At 39.6% G+C, this 26,893-nt stretch overlaps 1 protein-coding gene across 1 annotated transcript in view; it reads left to right on the forward strand.

The window, feature by feature from the left end:
• Nucleotides 1–26,893, forward strand: part of DCHS2 (dachsous cadherin-related 2) — a 245,584-nt gene that overhangs the window by 118,726 nt on the left and 99,965 nt on the right. Inside the window, exons 2-3 of the mRNA XM_058721111.1 lie at nt 3,260–3,451; nt 17,309–17,540. Of these exons, the coding sequence (XP_058577094.1) occupies nt 3,260–3,451; nt 17,309–17,540 (424 nt within the window). The remainder of the gene's footprint in view (nt 1–3,259; nt 3,452–17,308; nt 17,541–26,893) is intronic.

Here is a 26,893-nt window from a genome sequence, read left to right on the forward strand (position 1 = left end):
ATGGTAGAAATTTTTGGAAATTACAATAAGAAAATTAAAATGGGATATTTCATTTGAAATTTCATCTAAACAAGCCATTTTTTTGCAACCATTTTTTTTCTAGGATTTTTTGTTTGGATCGCTCATGTTTTTAATTGGGCTTTCAAGCTTTTCTATCAATGTCACTGAATTCAGTGATATGATTTCCCAGGAGTAGGTAAAGAACAATGTTGCTGACAATGTGTTGCCGTATAACTTTAGGTTGTCTTTTGGGTTTTTGGATAGCACTGTGAATGGCTGGGCAGGTAACCTCCAAGAAAACTTCCGAGTTGTTGGAAAAGGGACCCTCCCAGATCGAGAGGCCTGTGCTGGTGAGTCGAGTGCAAATAGATCCATTCCATTTATGGAACATCAAAAACATGTATCCAAGAGCCAGTGTTCTCAATTTGTCTCTACAGATATTAATATAAGGGAAGTGGAAAAAATTAATTTCAGAAAGGTAATAAGCGAATCAATGAAATCTTAATATCATATTAATATTTTGCATTTTTATAATATTTGCGTTAAATTTGTGAGCAATCAGACTGAGGGAGAACAACTCTTGTAAGTAAGTTTAGAGTAAAATTCACCAGACTGATCTCAATCTAAAACAGGTAAATTGAGGGTAAGATGAAGAACACAGGGAGAGCACTGAAAGTGCTGAAATGTGGCTCTTTGAGTAGATTCAGGAAAAAAAAATCCCCCTGAGATCTACCCTTGATCCCAAAATTAGCATGATAAGGTGGTGATAATAGACTGACAAGACATTTCTCTCTTTGATTTAAGCATCTGTCTCTGAAGAAAAGGCCCAATGAGCTTATTTACCAATCAGATTTCCTCTTGAAGACTTGGCAAAGCTTTTTCCATTATCTGTTATTTAAATTGCCTACATTTATGTGTAGGACAGTGGATATTGGAAAATATAGACCTCATACAGATGCTAAATTAATTATAGGTATTCAAGACCTAATCCTAGTAGGTAGAGTATGTTGTTCTAGAATACTAGATCAGTATTTCTAGGAAGTTGAGTAAAACTAGGGAGGAATATATTCTTATTTTAGAATCTGAGAATCAGAATCTGAGCTGCTGACATAAATTGAGATCAGTACTCTTATCCCACTTTTCACTTTTCTATTTTGCCTTGCCAAAGTCCAGATGAGAGAAAGGTCTCAAAGTGGAAATAAGGAAACTTGCTTTATATAAGCCAAATTACTTGTTAATATGTGCTACTAAAGGCTGAGAATGAGTTTTAGAATTTAAGGTTCATTGTATTTATCTTCTAATCAAGCCAAAATTATTGAGAATACCATATGTTTTTAGAAGATATATTTGGTGTCTTTGGGAACTTGAGGCTACTAAATCACTAACAGCTGCCAGAATGGAATAGACCAAATGTACTTGGAATTTAGTTCTTTGTAGTTGGGAAGTTTGTGGATTTCCTGGTTCAGCCCATCTGATGAGAAGAATAACTCACAAACATGTTAGCTGGTTGCACAGAATAAATAATATTGCCAGAGAATATGCAATAGACAAGAGTGAAAAGAAATTTACAAGACTGTGTCATCAGTTGAAAACAAAGGCAATTAAAGAGGGGATTAATATTGCCCATTGTTGAGTTTCATCAGATGTAGTGGTTCTCAGCCTAGGCACTGTTGATATTTTGGGCCAGATCATTATTTGTTGTGGGTTATAGGATGATTAGTAGCAACTCTAGCTTCAACCCACTAGATGCCATAGAACCCTCTCCCTAGTTATGGCATTGCCAAATGTCCTCGTGGGGGTAGACTTGACCCTGATTGAGAACCACTGTGTTAGACTACTCAAAGAACCCCCAAAGTCACATGCCAGTTGTATGCTCAAGATAGAGGGGAATGAAGGGAAGCCTTACTGAGGACATTGATTGTTGAACATGTTATTAATATGAGGTTTCGTTTGGGAAGCATAATAATTAAGGTAGAACTCCTGCATGCATATTGTACTGATAAAAAGTATATCACTTTATTTTTCAACCTAGAGTTAAGTGCTGTCCAACTGCCTGGATTTGAGTCCCAGTTTTGACAGTTTTTAGCTATGTGATCTTCGACAAGTTACTTAAGCTCTCTGAGCCTGACTTTTCTGGTCTGTAAAATGGAGTTTGTTATAGGTTATAAGTGTAAATCTATATTAAGCAGTTAGAATAATACCTGTTCTATAGCACTATAGTTCTCTTTCTTTCTTTCTTTCTTTCTTTCTTTCTTTCTTTCTTTCTTTCTTTCTTTCTTTCTTCCTTTTTTTTGATTAATCTTCCCTTAAAGTGCTTCATTTTAGTGTTATGTAGATGTTTGCTGTTACTGTTAGTAGGGTTAGCAAATGAAAAGAACTATACCAAGCCTATGAGCTCAAAATGTTTTGGGTTAAATATAGTCTGTTGTGTTTCTCACTGTATATCCCCACAGTTAGTATAAATAAATTACGTGCTTTCATAATTTCAGTCACTTCATCTTTTCTACTGGGCACAAGACTACTGCCAACAGAAATGGTATTTATGGTCAAAGAGAAAGGGATCCTTACCTCTGGGCATTTGCAGCTCCACGTCAGTGTTTGGCAAGCCGAACATGGGCTGGATTTCATTTCCATGCACCCACTGGACGTAGTGCCTCTGTGTAGTAGTCAGTGTGCATGACTGTACCGGTCCTGATGGGGGCACTGTTCCTGGAAGGAAACCTGGCTTGGAAACTCAAATCTCCTACTCCAGGGTGAATTCTGTCAACTGGATAAGGTTACTAGTAATCATGCCATTTACTGTCTTAATTTCTCTGCCCTCCCTTGCTGCTCTGAAGGGTGGGCGCTTGAAGAGCTTGAAGAGCTTGGATATGAAAGGGACTCCACAGATACATTGTCAAACTGTTAGCGTATGGATGTTTTTAAACCCTTGAAGTTGGATGGGATCACGGAGGCACAGTGAGAGGAATAAGAAGACAAAGGACCAAGGGCTGAACCTTAAGAATCTCAAACTTTCAGAGATCACATGAAAGTATAGGAATGGGCAAAGGAAAGTGAGAAGGAGAACTCAGACAAGGAGGAGGAAGGTGAAGTGAGCTGTCACACAGAAGGTAAAAGGAGAGAGTTAAAACTGAAGCCTATACTTTGTTAATGGCTGTAGGGGTTACTTGGTTGTGCAAATGATGATAGTAATTTATGACCAACTGAAAAGTAATGTTAACTTTTCCATTTCCTTACTGATCATCCTCTTGTTTTGTAGGTTAAAGCTTCTGATGCAGATGCAGGACTCTATGGCTTTGTTGAATATTCTCTTTATGATGGATTCCAAAGCTATGACACATCTCAGGCATTCCAGATCGACCCACATGATGGGAGAATCTGTGTTTCTCAAGACATTGACAGGGAGAGGGATCCAGCCACCTATGACCTCTTGGTGAAAGCTAAGGATGGGGTAAGTGTTCACGTATGACATTTTAAACATACTCAAAAGCAAACCACTTTGTACACATCAGAGAGTACCAATGATTATCAATTAGCCAATCTTATTTCATAAATCACTACCTCTCTCCTTTGCAAATACCAGACATTATTATATATCATTTCATCCATAAGTAGTTCAATAATATCTGAAACAGATAATTACTTTTTAAAAACATGACTACAATAAATTAACAATAATTCTTTATAATATCTAATATCCTGGGGCGTCTGGATGGCTCAGTTGGTTAAGCAGCCGACTCTTGATTTAGGCTCAGGTCATGGTCTCAGAGTTTCGTAGTTTGAGCCCCCCATCAAGCCCTGCACTGAGAGTGCAGAACCTGCTTGGAGTTCTCGCTCTCCCTCTCTCTCTCTGCCCCTCCCCTGCTCATGCTCTCTCTGTATCTCTCAAAATAAATAAGTACACTTAAAAAATAATATCTAATACCCAGTCCATTTAAAATTTTCTGGATTATCTAAAAACATCTTTTAAAAGGTGGCTTATTTGAATTAAGATCCAAATGAGTTCAGAAATTGATTTGATTGCAATATCCCTTGAGTTTCAATCTGTAGCAGTCCACTCTCCCCCCACCCCCACCCCACCCCCGGCCCCCGCGCAGCTTACCTTTTCTCTGATGGTATTTGTTTTTGGAAGAAATCAAAATTTTCCCATAAATTCTCCACATTCTGAATGTGACTGATTACATCCTTGGGATTTATTTAATGTGCTCTTTTATCATATTTTCTATGAAGTGACATTTTAAGCCAGAACCCTGATTAACTTTGGGTTCATTTAGGTGGCACTGTGTGCTTCTTATTCTATATCAGCAGTCACATGCCATTACTCCATTAGGGTGTACAATGTGGTGATTTTTGAATTCTATTATTACTTTTGCATTTATTATTTGGAATTCCTCTACTAAGAATGTTCTCTCATCAACTATTTGATTATCCTGAAATACAATTCGTAGAGGAGAGGTAAGATAAGGCTTGATTATTTCTCTTTATCAGTTTTAGAATAATGAGTTGGTGCATTTACTATCCCCAAAGGGTACAGATGATTTTTTTTCCTACTCTGAAATTATAAAATTATAAAATTATGAAATTCCTGGATTTTTATGTTTGATGCGTTTCATGCATTGCTGACATTAGTCTTTCTGATGTTCATATTGACTCATCTTAGTTCAGTAGAAGCACCTTCAATTTGACTCTTAGGTCTTTTTTTCCTTATGGTAAACTTTTAAATTGACATATAAAATGCATGCATAAAGGTGCACAAATTGTAGTACAGTTTAGTAGATTTTTGCAAAATAAACACATCCATGGAAGCAGACAAAGAAAGGGCCCCTCTCTTGGCCTCTTCCTTATCCCTCACCCCTGCCTTTAAGGTTAATCACTGTTGATTCTAACAATCACTGTTGACTTTAAATTTTAAGCTTTCAGCTAATAGATTTATACACTATGTGTTTTTATTGTTTCTTTTGCCAAACATTATTTCTGAGAATCATACAGGCTGTTGTGTGTAGCAATAGTTCATTTGTTCTTATTGGCTTACAGTATTCTTTTATGGGAATTTGTGATAATTTTTTATTTATTCAATAATTGATGGCATCCGTTTTAGGCTACTACAAATAGTGCTTCTATTAATATTCTTACACATGTAACTTGATGAACAAATGTAAGCATTCTATTGAGTATATATTTAGGAGTGGGATTGCGAGATCTTAGGAAAGCCAAACAAATTTTCAAATGGTTGTACCACTTTATATGCCCACCAATAGAGTAGGAGAATTTTATTTTCTCCACATCCTCCCAACATTTGGTATTTAATGTCTTTTCAATTATACCAATTCTGGTACCTATGTAGTGGTGAATCACTTTGGGGTCTTACTTTGCATTTCCTTGATGACCAAACGAATTGATGAGCAGTTGATGAGCAAAATACATATGTTTATTGACTCTTTGTATAACTTGTTTTGTGAAGTGTCTATTCAGTTCTTTACCTGTTTTCTATTGTATTGTTGGGTTTTTTTCCTTGTTGATTTGTATGAATTCTTTATATGTTTGGTATTCAAGTCCTCTGTTGGATGTATTGATTGTGTATATCTTCTTGCATTCTGTGGCTTGTCTTTTCATTCCCTTAATAGTGACTTCTGAGGAACAGAAGTTGTTAACTCTAATAAAGCTCTGTTTATCAATTTGCTTACCTTTATAGCTGGTGCTTTCTCTGTCCTTTTAGGAGTATTTTTTACCTTAGAGACATGAAGGTATTATCTTAGGTTTTTTCAAAAACATTTTTGTGTAACCTTTCACAGTCATTTTTTTCAGTCTAGTGAGAGGAAGTCTTGTTATTTATTTTTTTCCAGCATGGATACTGAGATGATCATTCTTCCATCATTAGAACGTCACTTTTGTTGCAAAGCACATGGTTATGTACGTGTATGTCTATTTGTCTATACTGTGCTTAATTAAACTTAATTATTTAAGCTCTATAATAGGTCATGATATTGTGTATTCTTTTAGCTTTGTCCTTCTTTTTCAAGATTGCCTTGACTATTCCTGGCTCTTCCATTTACACTTTCAAGTACATTTTAGAAACAGTTTGTTCAATTTTGATTACATTACAGCAAAGATAACCTGTATGCACACTGTTCTGTATTTGATTTTTTGCACGTAGTCTATTTTGGAGGCTTTTCTTGTTTCTTTTTTATCTGCTTGCTACTCCTTTGTTGGGCTAACACCTCTCTGGTGTAATCGTTCTGTTTTGAATGTGGTAGGCAGATCTACCTACTTAAGACATGAGTTGTTGGGAAAAATGAGTCTAAATAAATTTGCTATAAGTAAACATGTAGAAACTACCATGAAAATGCAGTCATTTATATTTGGTGAAACTAGCATGATTTGATTAGATTTTTCAGCCCTGACTGTGTGGTTTCAGGAATTCTTGCTTCTTTGTAAGAAAAGATGTAGGAAACAAAAGTAGGAGTAAACAGAGGAATTTAGATTAATTCAAATCTACGTGATTATTCGAAGCTCAATGTATGCACACAAAAATATTAACACAAGACTTCAAAAATATATTCTTAATAGATTTTGAGACAATTGTAAAAGGCCATCCTAGAAGTGAAAAACCAGTTTAAATCCAATTCTGCAGTAGTTAAACATCTACTTCTAATTAGTTGATTTCAGATGATCTTGTAAAAGTGTATAAAGAAATTATCTTAATAGAAGTAAGATCGTTTAATGCCGGAAATTTTTTGTCTCCCAAAAGCAGTGCAGTTAATTAGGATCATTGGCAGTGGAATAAAAAAAAATCAACCCAGATATTTAATTTAAACCTCCTTGCTTTTGTTTGTTTCCATATTGAACCTGCTCTACACGAGTTATGAAGAATGCTTCCTTTTCCTCTCAGCTTACCAGACTCTATTGCAATGTTCACGTGCATCTTTAACCGTCTCTCTATAAAGCATTGCCAGACTGAACAAAAGGGATGTTTTATTTCCCAGCCAAAAGGTATTTTATTTTATTTTAATTTTTTTAAGTTTTATTTATTTATTTGGAGAGAGAGAGAAAGAGCATGAGCAGGGGAGGGGCAGGGTTGGGGGGGGAAGAGAGAGAATCTCAAGCAGGCCCAGGCTTGAACTCACGGACCGTAAGATCATGACCTGAGTTGAAATCAAGTCAGATGCTTAACCGACTAAGCCGCCCAGGTGCCCCAAAAAGGCATTTTATTTTAAAGATAACTGAGAAAGTGTTTACCAACGGACTGTGAGCAGCTTTTTGCTAAATTTTAGAAATCAAAGAAGAGATGATCTCTACGTTGATGATTGCTATGGTCTGAATGTTTGTGCCTCTCCTCCCCAATTCATATGTTGAAAACCTAATACCCAAGGTGATGATATTATTAGGTGGGGCCTTTGGAAGGTGGTTAGGTCGAGAGGGTAGAGCCCTCATGAATGGCATTAGCATTCATGTAAAAGAGGCCCCAGAGAGCCCCTTGGCCTCTTCTACCTTCTACCTTCTACCTTCTACCTTCTACCTTCTAAGGACACCAGGAGAAGTTGGCAGGCTCCCTGCCTTCACCAGGAGTTGGCTGTGCTGCCACCTGATCTTGGACTTGTAGCCTCCAGAACTGTGAGAAACAGACATCTGTTGTTTGTAAGCCACGCAGTCTATGGTACTTTGTTATAGCAGCTGGAATGGACTAAGACAATGATGTATGTGAGTCATAACATCCTTCTGTTTAAAAACCCCTTATTTTATAGAAGGAAAACTCTCTGACAAAGCACAACATACTTCAGTTTTGTTAGAGCAGAAACAACCTTCCTGTCAGGGTACTCCATATTCAAGATTTCGCCCTGCTGTTTGGTTGATTTCCTCCTAAACCAGGCCTTGGCACAGACTCGAGCTGCCCTGCACTCTGAGTAGTTTAATATCGGTTTCATTATTATTTAGGTAGGAGCAAGGGAATGGCTGCCATTGGGAAAAAAAAAACAATTTGTTATACTCACACATTCCAAGAAGGAGGGGGCACGCCCCATGATGGGATGGGGGTGTGGTATATGCCCAATGGGAAGCCCTGGGGTGGGTGAGGAGGCTGAGGGAGAGAGAGAAAACTGTGGTCAAGTGCCTTTCTTGTGGTTTCCATGGGAAGGAATGGGAAAGGCAAAATGAGCAGGCTTAGGCTTGGTTAGTTTGAGTACTTTCAACAAGCTCTTGTGCATGGAGTCTGTCTCTAGCTGTCTGTCACTTGACCGTGGGGTGATTAGGATAAATGAATAGTGGTTTGGTGTATGAAAGCCCAGTAAAGGATATGGTGGGGGTTTGGGCTTCGAACTGGTTGGTTTGCATTTGAAAAGCATGCTCACCTGGTCTTGGACAGTCCTCCAGGATCGGCAAGGCCCAATGTCAAAGCATCAGACACAGAAAATAGAAGACATGGCTAATACACTGCCCTGGTGCAGAGTTCCCTCTCAGAGGAAGGCAAAGGGCCCACCAGAACTCAGTATACTTAAGGCCATGGAAAAGAAAATCTTTGCAGCTACCTCATTTCACTCTAGTTTATTGGCAGTAGCACCCACGTGATAATGAGAAAATTCACTATTCGATTTCACTTTCGGCCTAGCACAGGCTCTTAAATCATCAAAGGCAGTGCTTTTGCCATGGCCTGGGCTGGTTTCAGCCCTTTGTTGTCTTTTGTGCCAGACCCCACGTGCTCCCACGCAAGCTTCACTCAATACTGCCAGGTCCTGGGCAGATAGTCCACGTACTTTTCATCCGATGCCGTTGGTGACTGCTCTTCCTCTTCACCTTCCTCCCCGCTTTTCTCTCTGGTGGCATCCTCCTCCCAATCGTCCTCTCTTCCTTCTGTATCTTCTACCTTATCTCTGTCCTCTTCCAAGTTTATGTCCTTTACATGCTCTCGAGTGTGTGACTCCACATGTACTAAAGTCCTCCACTTCTCAGAGTACATCAGAGTAATACAGATCATTCAGGAGGAACTGGCAGTTCGCTTGTTTCAAATGTGCCCCCACAACAATAGAGCAACTCATGCTTCTTGGCCAGCATGGCAGTGGTGTAAGGACGTGGCCCTGTCAGAGGGCTGCTGGCTTCATCAGAACTGTCTTCCTCTGTCCTGGTGCCTGGGGCAGATCATTTGTTCAATGCTAAGCATCACCCCATCCTCTGTGACCACCTTTTTGACCACATCCGGGGATTCCTGGGTGCTGGCTTCCCCACATTCCTGCTTGTTATCACTTTCAGGCTCTGCTTTTTTTTTTTTTTTTTTTTTTGACTTGCCTATGTTTTTCTTCTCTGACCTAAGTCCCTTCAGCTGTCTTGCAAACCAGAGGCTCTTTGTGGTGTCACGGAAGTACAGGCCATCAAATAAGCCACCCTCCAGGGTTTCTCCCTCTTCCTGACTACAGACACCCCCAAAAAAGGAGTGTCTGATGATTCACAGCCACCAAAATGCTAAATCTAGCAGTGAGCTATATTCCCCAAGGGATAATCTGAGTCCACACCTATTTGCCTTTTTTTTTTCTTCCTGAGAATTTAGTGGAACATATTTGAATGCAGGGTGTGTTTGGCCACCTTTATTGACTATTTCCAATAGCCTCCACAGATGATTGTCCTCCCCTGTGGAGTGGAGTCACAGACGTTTGGCAGCCCAATTTGGGTGTGGGCCCTGTACCTCATGGGACAGGTTGCTCCACATGAATGTGTCCAGGCTAAAGGTATGCATATCATAGTGATAGATGTGATCCCTTGTACCCTCATGGAAAACACCAAAAAGAATTAACTGTGTCTTCCAGGCTACTATCTGATACCCACTTTGACTTAAGGAACCTCTTATTGGTTTGACTTGCTCTCAGGCCTTGGTTACCAAATGAAGGACCCAACGATCTGTGTAGTGGATAGAGTCAATTCCTCTTTCTCCGGATGATCAGAGAACAACACATTCAATGTTGGTGAAGGTGGGGAACACGTTTTTCTACAATCTGAGTCTTTGTAGCATCTCGTGTCTGAAAGTGGGCTATCAAAGCTTCAAGGTCTCCTCTTTCCCCAGCTCTTGGACATTTTATTCTCCATCTTAGTGGCCTTTTCTCCTTCTTATCCATCATATGGGTCTCCCTAAGGAAGGAGCTGCATGTGTAGCCCGCCTGGAAGCAGATCTTCATGGGTGCAGTGATGCTTTTTTTTTTTTTAAATGAACGTTTTTAAAAAAAATTTTTTTAATGTTTATTTATGAGAGAGAGACAGAGAGCAAGTGGGGAAGGGGTAAAGTGGGGGGGGGGGGAGAGAAAGGGAGACACAGAATCTGAAGCAGGCTCCAGGCTCTGAGCTGTCAGCACAGAGCCCAACGTGGGGCTCGAACTCACAAACCATGAGATTATGACCTGAGCCGAAGTTAGATGCTTAACCGAATGAGCCACCCAGGCGCCCCTAGTGATGCATTTTTAAAGACAAACTAGAAAATATCTCCCCCTGCCCCCGCCCCAACCATAAGCATTTAACAGTTTCCTATTTTTCACTTTGTTTTGGACTTAAAATTGCCTCCAATGCTCCTCCGTTTGCCTCAGAATATACAAGAGGAAGCAACGTACGTGCTTATGTGGCTGTGTGTGTACATGTGTGTATATATGTATTATCCAAAGTGCAGTATTTATTCTGTTGTCTGCATAATCTTTATAAATTTCCTCTCTGATGAACTGTGCATTTCTATAGGGTGAGCCTGCCTCTGTCATAATCATTCTGTGCAGTATCCACTAGCAGCATATGTCCCTAATCAAAAAGGCTGGTAACAATGCAGATAGCAATCTACCTTGGATTTGAAGAATAAATGAACTCAGACAAGACATTTTAGGTTCAAGATGTTGGATTTTAGGCCAGCATGAATTAACTTAAAACCATGAACTGCACCTTGACAGAAGACCTTTAACTGTACATAATTACCCTGATAATCCCTGGTTTTTCCTCTGATACTTTCTCTCTCTAATATACATCCTGAAAGCTCTTTGGAAGGAAATCGCTAGGAACCCATTTGCTGGTGGTCACTAAAAGACTGTTGTCAGTCAATACAAATTTTGTTTTTCTTAGAAAATACCTAGATGTTCTGGGCTTCCTTGCTGCTGCTCTATTCATCCTTGTGATGACTGTCAATTTTTTTTTTAACTCAATCACTTCTACTCCACTGGTATTACTTCTGAAATAATCTATTTTGGCTGCTACTGCTGTTGCTATTTATCTCATAGAAGCCATGAGAATGCTATAAATTGCATAATGAAAACAAATAATTGGATTACATTGGAAAGCAAGTGGCTTTTCCCAATAAAGTGCTCTAATTTAATTATTCCATGCTTATCTCCAATTCCTTGTTTCCTGTTCCCATTCACTTTCACCAAATGAATCTCTCTTTTTGGTACGTATGTATTAACATTCTATCTCCATTTTTGTGACATCTGAATTTGGTAGCTGAAATATGTGTCTGAGATAAAGCTATTTCAACTCTACCTCATCACTCCAGGCTTAGGGGAGAGTTGTGTCCAACTAGCAATATAGAAGATAAATTGAGTTAGCCCTTCAGCGTTATATATATTCATGAGAAAACTTGGCTATTAAAGTACTGCACAGTTGTGTGTACAGCCAAAAGATCTCTAGAAGAAACCTTGCTGAGTAAAAAGCTCACGTTCATCTTTCCCCTGGCTTTATTGAAGTATAATCGATAAATAAAAATTGTATACAGTGTCATGTGTTTTTTGTTTTATTTTTAAATGTTTCTTTATTTTGAGAGAGAGACAGAGAGAGAGGGAGAGAGATTGAGTGCATGCATGTGAGCAGGAGAGGGGCAGAGAGGGAGAGAGAGAATCCCAAGCAGGCTCTGTACTGTCAGTGTAGAGCCCAACTCGGGGCTGGATCTCAGGAACTGTGAGATCATGACCTGAGCTGAAACCAAGAGTCAGATGCTGCTTAACCAACTGAGCCACCCATGACACCACTGTCATGTTTTGACATGCGTATTCATTATGAAGTGATGACCACAATCAAGCTAATTAACATATCCATCAGCTCACATAGTGAGTGATAAGAGTGTTTAAGATCTACCCTCAGCAAATTTCAAGTACACAGTACAGTAATATTAGCTAAAATCAACAGGCTGCGCATTAGACCTCCAGAGCTCACTCATCCTGCATAACTGAAACGTAGGGCGCACTCATTTTAATTTCAATAGATTATATTATTCATAACTTCCAATTTTCAGTTGCTTTTTTCCTATCTTATATTTCATTGATTACCACTCCCCTCACTCCAGTTTCAGGAATAAACTGCTGCCCTGTTGCTCATGTTTTCTAGCTAGATTGTCTGAACTATATCTCAAACTGATTGCCTACCATTTTTTTCAAATACACTACCAGGATTAATCCCTAAATGTCTTAGATACCACTCTACCTCATTCTTATCTCTAGAAGTTTAAGCTTCCTAGCCATCCACTGTTATCCATATTCTCATCCCCATTCTGCTCTGTTCATCCTTTAATTTGTTTTTTTTTAAGTTTATTTATTTATTTTGAGAGAGAGAGACAGATGAAGAGCAAGCAGGGAAGGGGCAGAGAGAAGAAGAGACAGAATCCCAAGCAGGCTCCACACTGTCAACGCAGAGCATGATATGGGGCTCGAACTCACAAACCATGAGATCATGATCTGAGCTGAGATCAAGAGTTGGACCAACTGAGCTGCCCAGATGTGCCCATCCTTTAATTTGAATCAATTACCGCCTCACCTGCTCTGTCCTCCCAAACTCTTCTTCCATGCCCTCAGGAACTCATGGTTCATCATTTAGCAGAGTCCCTTAGAAACTTGTCCTGGTCTCTGACTGCTCCTTTAAGTTCTCGCCTTGGTTAAAACAGCCTGCTCCTGGGGTTACTGATTCCTGTCAAGCTTTCCACAGAGAAGCCCATATTCCGCTAATCACGAACTGAGAGGGAGGTGTTGAGGTGGGTGCTTGCCTAATTGATTGCCCCATGCAACATCTGAATCATTTCTACTCCTTTCTCTATCAAAAACCAATTCACTTTTGAAATTTATCTTGCTAGGCCATTCCTTGGACATGCTTTCTTGTTGCTATCATATTCTAAACCTCCGTGTCATTTAGGACCATCACACCTTACAGTCTTCCTCTCTACCACTGCATCTACTGAAACATCCAACACCCTGAGCGTCTCACTTCCTTGACTTTCTCACTTCCAAGGATCATCCCCTATAATTGCACAGCCTTTGAAATCTTGATCTCAAGCATGCTCTATTCTGATAAGCACTCTTATCTTTCCGTCTCGCTTCCTGTAGCCTCTCCATTCTAGCTGACAGTTCTTCCAGGTTAGGATCTCTAGTTTATTGACCCACCATTAAGTCATTCAGTTGCAAAATCCCTTTAGTTCCCTCATTCCATAATACTGTCCAGGTGAAAATCCAGCACTGTCTACACCAGACTCTGCCTTTTCTCCAAATAACACTTGAAGGAGAGGTCTTTCCCTTCCTGACTACCGTCGTTTACATTCTTTGCCTTTTTTCCTATTTTTTTCCTATTCCTCCAATATTGTATGCTTTCAAGCTTAGCACTTTCCCAAACTACTCCCAGCTTTCACAACATGCCTTGAGGGGATTGGAATTCAGGTAGGTTGGTTAAAAGTCTCTTACTATAATTTTTTTAGTTTTGATTTAAATTCCAGTTAGCTAACATACAGTGTAATATTAGTCTCAGGTGTATAGTATAGTGATTCAACACTTCCATACAATATCCGGTGCTCATCACGACAGGTGCACTCCTCAATCCCCATCACCTGTTTAAACTGTCCCCCAGCTCCCCTCCTTTCTGAGGTGATCCCCATTCTTATTTTTTAATTTTGATCACTTAATTTTTAAAATCATAGTAACACACTGTTTTCTCTTACTGTAACTTAAAAAATCAAGTGATTAAAATTATGTCCAAAAAACCCATGACTCGTCGATAGGGAAAGAATAAGACAAAGTTAAGAAATATTCATGGATGGAATTTATGGGGTGTATTACCTATTCCCAAACGTAGCAGCTGCAGATAACAAAGATGTACTCTCTCACACAATTTCTGAGGGCCAGGAGTCTGGAAGCAGCTTAGCTGGGTGGTTGCGACTCAGCATATCTCAGAGGCTGCATCATCAGGATAGTCTTAACCAGGTGGACTGAAGTTTTGTTACAGAGAATTGGGAGGTAAACACTAGGAGGGAAGTGAAGGAAGATGTGTGGAGAAATCTAATCTGCTTTCCAGGCTCCTCCAGACTCTGTAACTGCACACCAGCAGGAGACCTAAAATCTTGTTTGTTTATGGGGACCCATCTCCAGGATCCCTTCAGCACAGAGCTTTCTCTCCATTTAGCATATGCCTACCTCTGAATCATGAAGATCCACAATCCTTTTTCTGTAGTTCTGAAGCCCCAAAGCTCTCAGATAGAAAGTTTGTTTTGTTTTGTTTTTATTGTCCTTCTTATTTTATACCAATATTATATCAGCAATATGTATACCAATATCATGTTAGCAGTCAAAAGTAATGGCATATGTATTTTGGTATAAACTAAAGATAACAGAGAGATTAACGATAGATAATTTTGAATGAAGAGAGAATTATACGATACAATTTTATAAGATTCCAAATGTAAAAGAAACAATAAGAGAGGAAACACAGTACCATCATAGTTTATTGGAACAGAAGCCCTGCATGAGCATTAGAATTGACCTAATTCAACATCCCCTCAAAATAGAAAGTTTTTAAATCTCATTTAGTGAGAAACCTGACTTGAACGGACCTGAGGCCATTCATGTTTAAATTCATGTTTAAATCCCTCTAAGTGTGTCTTTCCATACATTTTGCTGCAGAATATTAAGCATTTGGTTATGTAGGGCCACCCCAGACCTGACTAGGTATATGTGTACCACATCACCTTCCTAAAACTTGAAACATTCCAACACTAATCTATCTGGCCCCAAGTATTTAGGAAAAGGAGGCTGTAAACTCTTATAATGATATGATTAACCATTATAAATGCTCTCATACATATTGTATCGTTCCTGCTTTACAGAAGATGCAGCCCAGACTCAGGGACTATCTGATTTTCTCTCATCTGTGGTCCCAGTTGCAGGCAGGGCAGACATTAGACTGAGATCATTTGGCTCCAGATTGTTCCACTGTGGCATAAACCCTGTTATACAGTGTTTGTTGCATAGATTATAAACAGGGACTCTGTCTTTTTTCTGCTAAGACTAAGTCCATAGTTGGCATTGCCCTTAGCATAGTGTTTTAAAAGGTAGAATTTATACCACAATTCTTTAAATTTTTTTTTTCTTTCAACGTTTTTTTTTTTTTATTATTTATTTTTGGGACAGAGAGAGATAGAGCATGAACGGGGGAGGGGCAGAGAGAGAGGGAGACACAGAATCGGAAACAGGCTCCAGGCTCCGAGCCATCAGCCCAGAGCCTGACACGGGGCTCGAACTCACGGACCGTGAGATCGTGACCTGGCTGAAGTCGGACGCTTAACCGACTGCGCCACCCAGGCGCCCCTACCACAATTCTTTAAAAAGTCTAATTTAAAAGAAGTCACCAGGGGTTTGGGGGATAAATGAATCTCTAGTCCTGTTCCAGATCTGCAATTCACAGTCTCATTTACCTTGGGCAAGTCACTTAGTTTCTCAGTGCTTTGGTTTGCTTATCTATAAAAATGAGAGAAACCATCAAAATCTTTAAAAAGGGAGATTAGAACAATTGAAGGAGAAAATATATACAGAGCACACTGAACATACATTCACCCTGGTTATTGTAAGAGAAAAGCACCCCCACTGATGAATTCAGTAGATAAAAATTGAATTCCTAAAACAGGAAACTTGAGATCTATAATAATTTTCCTGTAGAAAGATTCATTGTTTTATGAGAATAAGTTTTTCAGTTGGTTTGTCTATCATTTTACTTGTTTTTGGTAGCATTGCCTGATTTAGGATCGTCATGGACAGCCTAGGAATTAACATCTTTGCAAGGATCCCAAGGTGGAGAGATTGTCATTTCACCTATCTTCCCCACTTTCTCATCACCTTCTCTCACGCGCTTTCTTATCCTGCACTCACACTGAGGTGACTTCCAGAATCCCAGGAGAAATATAAAAGGAAGGGGAAGGGAAAGGTCAAAGTTAAGCAGAATGGAGAAGGAGGCCAAGTTGGAGAAACAGCAGGGTCTCTGTCAGGTGCCATGCAGGACTGTCTGTTCACCATCCGTCACCCTCCACTGTGGACCCACAGTTCATCCGGGGCTGCTGCAGACACAGCCCTGTCTGTCCAGCAATACGGGTCAAGGGCACTTCCCTTGTTTTCACTGGGTCGTAACCTTAGCCAGCCCTTATTTCTCCTATTCTAGTTGGTAACTGGCATGGCCCGGGCACTTTATTCCACTTAGAACATGGAAAACCACTCTATCTTTGAAGGTGTACTTCCCAATTGTTTTTGAGTCGCCAATGTCTAGGGCACTTGGGACCTCAGAGCATGAGAGCCATTTCCAGGTTTGTTGTTAACCTCACCCCAAACAGTACTCTCTTTCTGCCCTCCCTCACCCTAGGCCGGTGCTTCTTCCACTGGCCTCTTTGTCTCCTGTGCCAAATCTTCTTTTTTTGTCAGAATCCTCTTTCCTCTTTGCTCAGTGTATCCCTGAACAGTGGGAGAGGGAGGGGGCGGGAGAGATGGGAAGGGAGAGGGGGAGGGAGAGGGTGAGAGAGAGAGAAGGAAAAGTGAGTGAGAAAGTCCAGGCTTTGTGACTTACTAAGGATTTTTGTCAAAGATGAAAGTATCAAAATGTACCAGACAGAAATGGAAAATGGTGCTTTAAAGTAGGAACACATGTTTTGCTTTAGAAAAGTAAAAATTGCAAAGGATTGTTTTCTTCTATTGTATTCTCTCCCCCTTTCCTGATTTTTACTTGGAGGCAACACAAAATAAAAGGGATGGGATCTATTCCTCTACTATGCTATGCACTCTATTACCTTTCTAAAACATGAAAAATCCAGAATTCCAAAGCAAATCTGACCCCAGATATTTGGGACAAGTACCTTCACTGCCACCATCCACTCCAGACTTGATTCTAATCACCTCCTAACTGGTCTCCTTCCTTCCACCCTTGCTGCCCCTCAGTTTATTCTGAATGCTACACCTAGAGTGACAGTTAAAATCTAAGTCAATTCAAACTACTCCTCTGCTCAAAACCCTCCAATAAATCCTCCTTTCAGCGGCCCATTTGTAATCACTTCTCATTTATCCAACAGGGTGGACTAAGCGCCCAAGCTTTTGTTCGTGTGGAAATAGAGGATGTGAATGATAACGCACCTGTCTTTAACCCATCAACCTACGTGATGAGCATTAGCGGCCAGACCCAGCCAGGCACCGAGATCATCAATGTTCTTGCCACTGACAGAGATTCTGGGATATATGGAACAGTGACTTATGAACTCATTCCCGGAGACCTGTCGTCCCTTTTCACCATTGACTCCACTACGGGTATGTGATCTTGGAACGGTTTTCCTCTGAAATCAGTAGCTTCTGCGTAACAGCCAGAAAGTTGGCAAAAGTGATTTTTTATTAGCAGGGATGCTGCAGGGCTCATTTCACCTTCCAGAAGGCAGTAAGGTATATTGTAAAGATCTGAGACTTCATGGTTAGATGAGACCTGGGTGGGAGTTCAAGCCTTGTTTCCTACTGGTCTTATGATCTTTCTTGGCCTCAGTCTCTTTACTTTAAAAGAAGTGCTCTTGGGGTGCATGGGTGGCTCAGTCAGGTAAGTGCTGACTTCGGCTCAGGTCATGATCTCACAGTTCATGAGTTCAAGCCCCATGTTGGGCTCTGTGCTGACAGCTCAGAGCCTGGAGCCTGCTTCTGATCCTGTGTCTCCTCTCTCTGCCCCTCCCCCATTCACGCTCTGTTTCTCTCAAAAATAAAATAAACATTAGAAAAAAAATTTTAAAGTAGTGCTCTTAATCCCTATGTGGCAAGGTTTTCTGAGTATTAAAGGTAGTCAATTATGAGAAACAGCTGGCCAATAGTATTTATTTTGCAAATGTTCATTTACTCTGTTCATATGATCTTGTCATGTGTGGATGATTTCCATCATTTCAGTGTATTAACAGATAATATTAGTACAAAGAGCATTGCATGGACATCCAAAGTAGATCCCTTTCTTCTACTAGGCCTGGCATTCCCTAGTATCTTTGGGTCTTAGCTTCCATGTTGTTAAAATGGTACCTAAAGCTCCATTTAGTTCTCTAATATGGTAATTGCACCTGCCAGACAAGTACAGTGGGTAAACTGAATCTTCTAGAAATAATCAAAATACAGGAGGTTATCATTCCCTTCTTAATGGTTTATTGTTAAAGTAATGTTTGAAATATTTGATTACAAGAAAATAGGAAATTTCAAGTACACTGTATTACATTGTAATACTTCTCAGATAGTAGAGATATTCTGGTCCTGAAATGATGCAGCAAAAAAACAAAAACAAACAAACAAAAAAACCCGTTTTTTTCTTTTACATTTTTCCTTCTTTTATATTTTTTAAATTTAATCTTATCTTATTGTAGTAAGAACACTTAACATGGGTTCTGCCCTCTTAACAGACTTTTAAGTATACAATGCATTATTGTTGTTGACTCTAGGCACAGCATATCGCAAATCTCTAGAACTTACTCATCTTGCTTCACTGAAACTTTATGCCCATGGAGTAGCAATTCCCCATTTCTCCTTCCTTGCTAACCTCTTGCAACCACCATTCCACTCTTTGATTTTATGACTCTGACTATTTTAGAGACCTCGTGTAAGTGGAATAATGCAGTATTTGTGCTTCTGTTACTGGCTTCGTTCACTCAACATAATGTCTTCCGGGCTCATCCATGTTTTTGCATATTGCAGGATTTCCTTCTGTTTCAAGACTGAATAATATTCCATCGTATGCATATACCCACATTTTCTTCATCCATCCATCTATGGATAGACATTTAGGTTGTTTCCACAACTTGGCTGTTGTGAACAATACTTCAGTGCTCATGGAAGTGCAGATATCTCTTTGAGATTACATTTCCTCTTCTTCTTTTTTTTAATGTTCATTTATTTATTTTGAGAGAGAGCGAGCAAGCAGCAGAGGGGAGTAGAGAGAGAAGGAAAGAGAGAATCCCAAGCAGGCTCTGCACTGTCAGGGCAGAGCCTGACGTGGGGCTCAATCTCACGAATTGTGAGATCATGACCTGAGCCGAAATCAAAGAGTTGGACACTTAACTGACTGAGCCACCCAGGCGCCCCGAGTTTATATTTCTTCTTAAAGCACCTGACCAGAGCATGAGTAGAATATGTTTCTGTTGTGATGATGGTAATGTCAGGTGCTACAGTAGGCATTTTCTGTAGATGGTCTTTATTGGAGCTTCACAATCCCCTTTGCAACAACCAGATTCATTAGCAACAAACAGTAATTTACACAGGAAATCATCTACCAAGTGAGCTTGGCTCCTCACCCAGGCCTGGTAAGGGGAGAGTCATTAATTCTTGTTTGGAAGGTGTACTTGCATCCGGTGTGTGTGACTGGCTGAGGGATTAGTTGTTTTTTACAATGGCAGTCTCTTTTTTTTTTTAATATATTTTTTTTAACATTTTTTTTTTTTAATTTTTTTTTTTCTCAACGTTTTTTATTTATTTTTGGGACAGAGAGAGACAGAGCATGAACGGGGGAGGGGCAGAGAGAGAGGGAGACACAGAATCGGAAACAGGCTCCAGGCTCCGAGCCATCAGCCCAGAGCCTGACGCGGGGCTCAAACTCATGGACCGCGAGATCGTGACCTGGCTGAAGTCGGACGCTCAACCGACTGCGCCACCCAGGCGCCCCATAACATTTATTCATTTCTTGAGAGACAGAGAGAGACAGAGCATGAGTGAGGGAGGGGCAGAGAGAGAGGGAGACACAGAATCTGAAGCAACCACCAGGCTCTGAACTGAGAGCACAGAGCCTGACGCGGGGCTCGAACTCACAAACTGTGAGATTGTGACCTGAGCCGAAGTTGGATGCTTAACCGACTGAGCCACCCAGGTGCCCCTACAATGGCAGCCTTAATAAGGTAGAACTTTCCTCGCTCAAAATAATACACTGACATGGATCCTTTAACATTTCAAAGATCAGAAGAAAATACCTTTCTTTTTTTTTTTCCTTTGGGAAATTGCTTATCTTGGCTTTTTCAAAATTCATCTGAACTGCTTGTCAAATTGTCAGGCCCTCTAGGACACTAGCATTGCCAAAAATATATAGGTCAGCCAGTAATCAGGGCACAGGATCTAAAAACATTTAGTAGATTGTTTTTAAAAGACATCAACATACTCCTCATCTAGTTTCCCCTGGAAGGTCTTGAAGAATGAGCTGTACTGTGTTCTGTTTTTAGAAGAGATCTCTTGTTGCTGCACTGGCTTCAGTAAGCCACAGGCTTCCATTCCTGGCACAGGCTATAAGACAAATGCCATTGTTAATCAAGGAGAACGCTTTACGTGGGTCATTATCTAGGGAAGTATCATGGTATTTTTTTTTATAAAGCAAAGACCAAATTCGTAATGGAAGTAGCCTTGGGTTATTATTGTTGGCAGTTTTGATGCCGGTTCATTTAGGTTGAAGATGTTTTTCTAACAGTGCTTAGAATTGGGTTGCACTTAATCACAATTCATGAGAAATTCATGAGGCCTGGTAATGCTTTACTTTAACCTTTAGAAGAGAATTAAACAGCATCACAACTAGCTAAGGGGAAAAGTTGCTTAGTGAACAGGCAGTCTTTAATTCGAACAGCCGAATTCAAGTTCATCTGTTGGCTGACCGCAACTCTGAATACATTTTCTATACTGTACATAATAGTTAGGCTTCTAGGCCATGCCATAAAAGCTAATTTAATTGTCAGTGTCCTTGAAAAGTGGAACAAGGATCTGTGTTGGAATATGGTTTTCCGCTTCTGCATCTGTTTTTTGGTTGTAACCTATAAAAAGTTGGACTTTCTTGCTTTTGCCATTAGGTCTGTCTTTACAGAAGCTGCCAGTTTAAATACAGGGTCAAGGGATTGCTTCTATCAATATATATTTGTAGAATGAATGAATAAATGACATCTAAAAATCACTGAAAAGTGATTTATTTAAATCCTGATTACATATTCTTAAGAAATTTCAAGGGAGTGTCATTGATAACACAGGGCAAAACTTTGCTTAAAATCCTCTTTCCCTGGGGCGCCTGGGTGGCTCAGTCGGTTAGGCGTCCGACTTCGGCTCAGGTCACTATCTCACGGTCCGTGAGTTTGAGCCCCGCGTCGGGCTCTGGGCTGATGGCTCGGAGCCTGGAGCCTGCTTTCGATTCTGTGTCTCCCTCTCTCTCTGCCCCTCCCCCGTTCATGCTCTGTCTCTCTCTGTCTCAAAAATAAATAAACGTTAAAAAAATTTAAAAAAAAAAAAATCCTCTTTCCCCATCACAGTGTGGTAGGTAATGCTGTGGCCTCCAATCCAAATTCTTTCCAATCTCTCTGTGTTAGCTAGCACTTTTCTAGATGTATATGCTAACTATACTAAATATATTTGTATTTATATGTAGTTATATATAGCGTTACATACTTATATAGATGGCTAGCTGTATAGTTTTGCATTATATGAGAAAGAGTTGGAAAATTGATGAGCTAATTTCTACATTGTCACCTCTTCCTGAATCACTCTAAAAATCTCTCTTAGACATCCATTCATTTGCTCATGGTTGATGCTTCCTCTATCAGACATGCTATTTTATAAGCTTCCACGCTTTGTGCTATAGGCTCATGTTTTTCTGAAGACAAGAGGTTTTCCATTGATCTGTTTGTACCACAACCAAGACTCATGCTTTAAAAATAGAGCTCTTTGACTTTCTGTGTTCATCTGGTAAGAAAAATGTTTTGGAGAAAACTGGAAGGGGATGTGGTGATGTCATGGCTGTTTTCTCTTGTGGGTTTATCTTCCTGTTCTGTTTCTGGTTTTCTAAGTTTGTTGTTGGTTCAAAGCACATTTTTGTAAAACGTGCTTCGGCACCAGGGGAGAGATAGTGAGCTGAGCCTTCATTTCTCTTACTCTCCGTTAGCTGGGTTCCTTTGATGTGGGCACGAGTCAGACCACACTGTTTTGAGTTTTAAAAGAAGGAAACACAAGAGTCATATTTATTAATAGCTCTTTTTATGTCTTTAATCCCATTTAATGAATTGTATGTAGATTTTTTTTCCTACATTGTTTGAAGTGTTCTCTTTAGTAGCATGAAAAGAGTAGTGCTTTAGCTTTTGTGTTTGTCCTGTTTATTTAGTAACCTTGCACTGAAGCAAATGTTACTGCTAATTCAGATTATTTTAAGGTGTCAGACTGAAAACATTTGTTTTGCTCGTTTACAGCAGTCCAACGGCCTCTTTGCTAGGGTTACCTTCGGTTAAATTCTTCAGGTTTACCTCTTTTTATAGAAGCAAGTCAATGATGTAAAGAAAAGTCAGTTAAAGTTCTAAAGAGTGTAGCTCATCTGTTCAAGGCAGAAAATGGAAGTAAGTTCATCCTCCCAAGACATATTTATTCACGGGGTGCCTGGGTGGCTCCCTCGGTTAAACTTCCGGCTCTTGGTTTTGGCTCAGCTCATGATCTCACGGTTCATGAGTTCAAGCCTGGTATCAGGCTCTGTGGTGACAGTGTGAGGCCTGCTTGGGATTCTCTCTCTCTCTCTCTCTCTCTCTCTGCCCCTCCCCCACTTGCATGTGCCCGAATTTTCTCTTTCTCTCAAAATAAGTAAACATTTCCAAAAAAAAAAAAAAAAAAAAAATTAAAAAAAGACATATTTATTCAATACCTATTATGTGCTAGGCACTGTTTTAAGTATTTGGGGTACATTGGTGAGCGAGAGAGATGAAAATTCTTGTTCTCATAGAGCTTACAACAAAAGCTTATGTTGCCCTGCCTATTGTCTGTTCTATGTTTAGTTGTGGTGTATACAAAATCCTAGTTTAGCATTACAGAAGAACAAGTAATTAAAAGGGTAACTGAGAGACTGAAACTGCCACACAAAGGCAGCCATGTCTCTGTGTTTGGTTGCAATCTTTTGTTTGTACAGGGTGTGTGGATTTTAATATAGACTGTAAGTAATGTAACACAGACTCTGCTTTTCTTTATTTCAAGGGCAAATCTTTTTCTAATGTGAGTGTTAGGCTCACATTTCATATCATGTAATGATTCTCATAATTCTTCATGATTGCCACTTTCCTACATTTAGAACATTCTGATGTGTAGCTAATAAATGAAAACCACATCTCATTTCATAAGGGATGTGAACCTACCCATGCTAAAAAAAATGACTTCCTTTTATTTGCAAGACAGAGACTAAAATTAATCACGAACACCAAATCAGTGTGTGTTTCTTTTGTGGGAAACAAAAGCACATTGGAGAGTTTTCCTATTAATTTTTCTAGTATAAGATCACAGACTGGTTGGGGATGGAAGAGACTTTCTGATTCAGCTCCCTTATTTATTTAGCAGAGGAAGAAATTGAGGCTGAAAGGGATTCAGTGACTTGCCTGAGGATACACAGTTGGTATATGGCAGAATTGCATGTAAACCCTCTCTTGGACCCATCATTCCCGTTCTCGTTTTGGTCTGTCTCAGATGATAACACCTTTTAGTATCTTTTCCGTACATTGCCTATATGAGCCTTACATCAACTTATGGCATAAGCAAAACAGAGGCTTTTGTGCCCATCTGCAAATTAAGAGAATAAAGACCTTAAGAGTCTTAGCAACTTGCTGAGGGACGTAGTCACAAACCTGACACTTGAATTTACTTCTCAGACTTACATTTCAAGGCTCTTTCCATTATTATGCCTTTTTCCCCCTTTTAAACTAAACTCAAAGCTAAGATAAATGTAAGTTTCATTGTCTCAACTAAATAAGATAGAAATATGATCTCTCGCTGTGACTTCTTGTATAAGTCTATTTGAAATGCCAAATTACCTCTTGATTTATTTGCTCTTGTCGACTGAATGCATAGAATTCCGTGACATCTTCTAAAATGGGTATGTTTTCCTTAAAAATCCTTATATTGTCGATATGAGACAAAATTTTCAGTCCGTTCCATGCCTTTCAGCCACTACAACTTAGTTCCATGCCTTTCAGCCACTACAACTTAGTGGCCTTTCAGCCACTACAACTGTGTGAAATAAATAGTATAATGTCACCTATTCACTGAATAAGTTTCTATATTCTCACAAAGTGAATATAGGGAAGACATCATAAATACTAATGACCAATAAATTGGTATTGACATCCCATAGTTTTTGGTTTGTCTCTGTTTTTGGGAAAACTACACTTGCAGACTCCATGTTTGGTAATGGTCATGATTTTGTGCTTGTTTTCGTTTTTAGCTATCTCATACCTTACAAGTTTAGCAATGACCCCCCCCCCCCAGCTTATTTTCTAACTATGAATGACCACCTTGGTTGAGGATCTCATCTTTTTCAGGAGATTGGGTAATGACAGTCAGTGTTGCTTCATTAGCAGAATTATATGTATATTAGATTTTAATTAAGAGAAGACCTTTGTCTTTAAGTTCTTTAATTAGTCTATCAATTAAAATATTTCATCCCAACACTTTCCTCTATTTAAATAAGAAGTGACAAGGTAAAGAACATAGACAAACATTATTGCACATTATAATTGGTAAGTACAAATCCAAGCACTGGATAATTCAAGCATAAAATAACCAGTGCTCATTAATATCCAGTAAATGAATCAATGTCTGTTTTTTTAAAATTTTTTTTAAAAGTTTCTTTATTTTTGAGAGACAGAGACACAGATAGAGTGCAAGCCGGGGAGGGCAGAGAGAGAGGGAGACACAGAATCTGAAGCAGGCTCTAGGCTCTGAGCTGTAAGCACAGAGCTCAATGCAGGGCTCGAACCCACAGACTGTGGGATCATGACCTGAGGCGAAGTCAGACGCTCGACAGACTGAGCCACCCAGACTCCCCTCAATGTCTATTTTTTTAAGGTTAAAGTTTGTCTCCTGCACTGCTGGTTAATAATCATTTGCAAGTGTCATGAAAAAAGAGAGCTAAGTAATTGCTGTACTTTAAAATATGAAAATACAATGCCATAAATTCTAAGCTGAAAATATAGGCAAAAAGAGACATTCATTTTATTGACCGTTTTGTTATTTATTACATATATATGCATATTTATAAGTAATATATGTTATAGAGCTGTATATAATTAACTTTTGGCCCTCCCTTTTAATAGACACCTCCATTTATTTAAAATTGTTGGATTCAAGGGGTGCCAGGTGGCTCAGTCAGTTAAGCATCTGACTTTGGCTAGGTCATGATCTTGGGGTTCATGAGTTTGAGCCCCGCATCGGGCTCGCTTTTGTCAGTGTAGGGGCCTGATTCAGATGTTCTCCCCCCTCCCTGCCCCTCCCCTGCGCGCATTGCACTCTCTCTCTCAAAAATAAATAATATAAAAAAATAATAAAAAAATTGTTGGATTCATGTAAATGGGTTTTCTTGAGCCTCTTTATATTCAAGTGCTAAAAAAAGTGAATGTTTTGAAACATTCAGCATGTAGAAGGACAAACTTAATCCTAATACTTCTCTCTTCTAAGTGGTCAGCATTAGTTCAAAGAAACTCACTAGCTTCTTCCTGGTCTTTAATACGAATTGCTTCACTATGCAAGATTGGCTTTGAAGGTAAAAATAAATAGTAACTGCTCAAAAGAGGCCTAATAAAATTCATACGTAGAGACATAAAATAGCCTTTGTTCAAATATAAAGACATATTTGGTCATTGACTCCCCTGCCTTAAATATTCTAGTGACTTTCCATGGCTCTTTGGCTGAAGGCCAGATCTTTGTTATGGTCTACCGGGGCTTTCATGATCTGCTCTGCTTTCCGCTGTGGCCTCAGCTCCAATAACTCTTTTCATCTCTGTGCTTGTTCCTTCTATCAACTACCACTTCTCCTCCTCCTCCTCCTCCTCCTCCTATCATCAGACTTACATGAAGCAAGCTCATTCTACTGATGCATCAAGCCGAGTGCCAATTCAACTATCAGGCTGTAGTAGAAACCATAATATCATAGGAACTGAACACTGGAGGCTTCATGTCCAGCCTAACTTTTCTGTTGGGACAGACCGTGGTAAAAACAAAATCGTATCTTAAAAAGTTTATAAATGGGCACTGATTTTTAAAGAAGAGAATGAGAGGGGCGTCTGGGTGGCTCAGTTGGTTAAGCCTCCGACTTTGGCTCAGGTCATGATCTCGCGGTTCGTGAGTTCGAGCCCCACGTCGGACTCTGTGCTGACAGCTCAGAGTCTGGAGCCTGCTTCGGATTCTGTGTCTCCCTCTCTCTCTGCCCCTCCCCTTCTCGTTCTCTCTCTGTCTCTCAAAAAAAAAAAAAGAATAAACATTAAAACTGTTTTTTAAAAAATAAGTAAACACTAAAAAAATAGAGAATGAAATAATCTTAATGTTTAGGGGTACCAGGGTTTAAATAACCTGATGGATCTTTCCCATAATAAAGCTACCCTTGCCAGTAGAACAAAAATATGACAGCTTGCGGACTTAACAGCATTGTGCTTTCCTCTGCTTTTCATTGAGAGTGAAATGAAAAGTCTGAAAAAAAAAAAAATAGGAAAGTCTATTTGCTAATAGTATCTCTTCCTTTCTGTGGCCTGGACCTGGATGTGTACCTATTATTTGCCTCTCTTTTTTCTGCTTTTCCTGGACTCATCAGCTACCCTTTGGGTTATCATAATTTTGAAAAAACACTTTCACACTTCAGGGACAATCAAGTTTACAGGCCCTATAGT

Source organism: Neofelis nebulosa, chromosome 3 (assembly GCF_028018385.1).
Source record: "Neofelis nebulosa isolate mNeoNeb1 chromosome 3, mNeoNeb1.pri, whole genome shotgun sequence".
Lineage (NCBI taxonomy): Eukaryota > Metazoa > Chordata > Mammalia > Carnivora > Felidae > Neofelis > Neofelis nebulosa.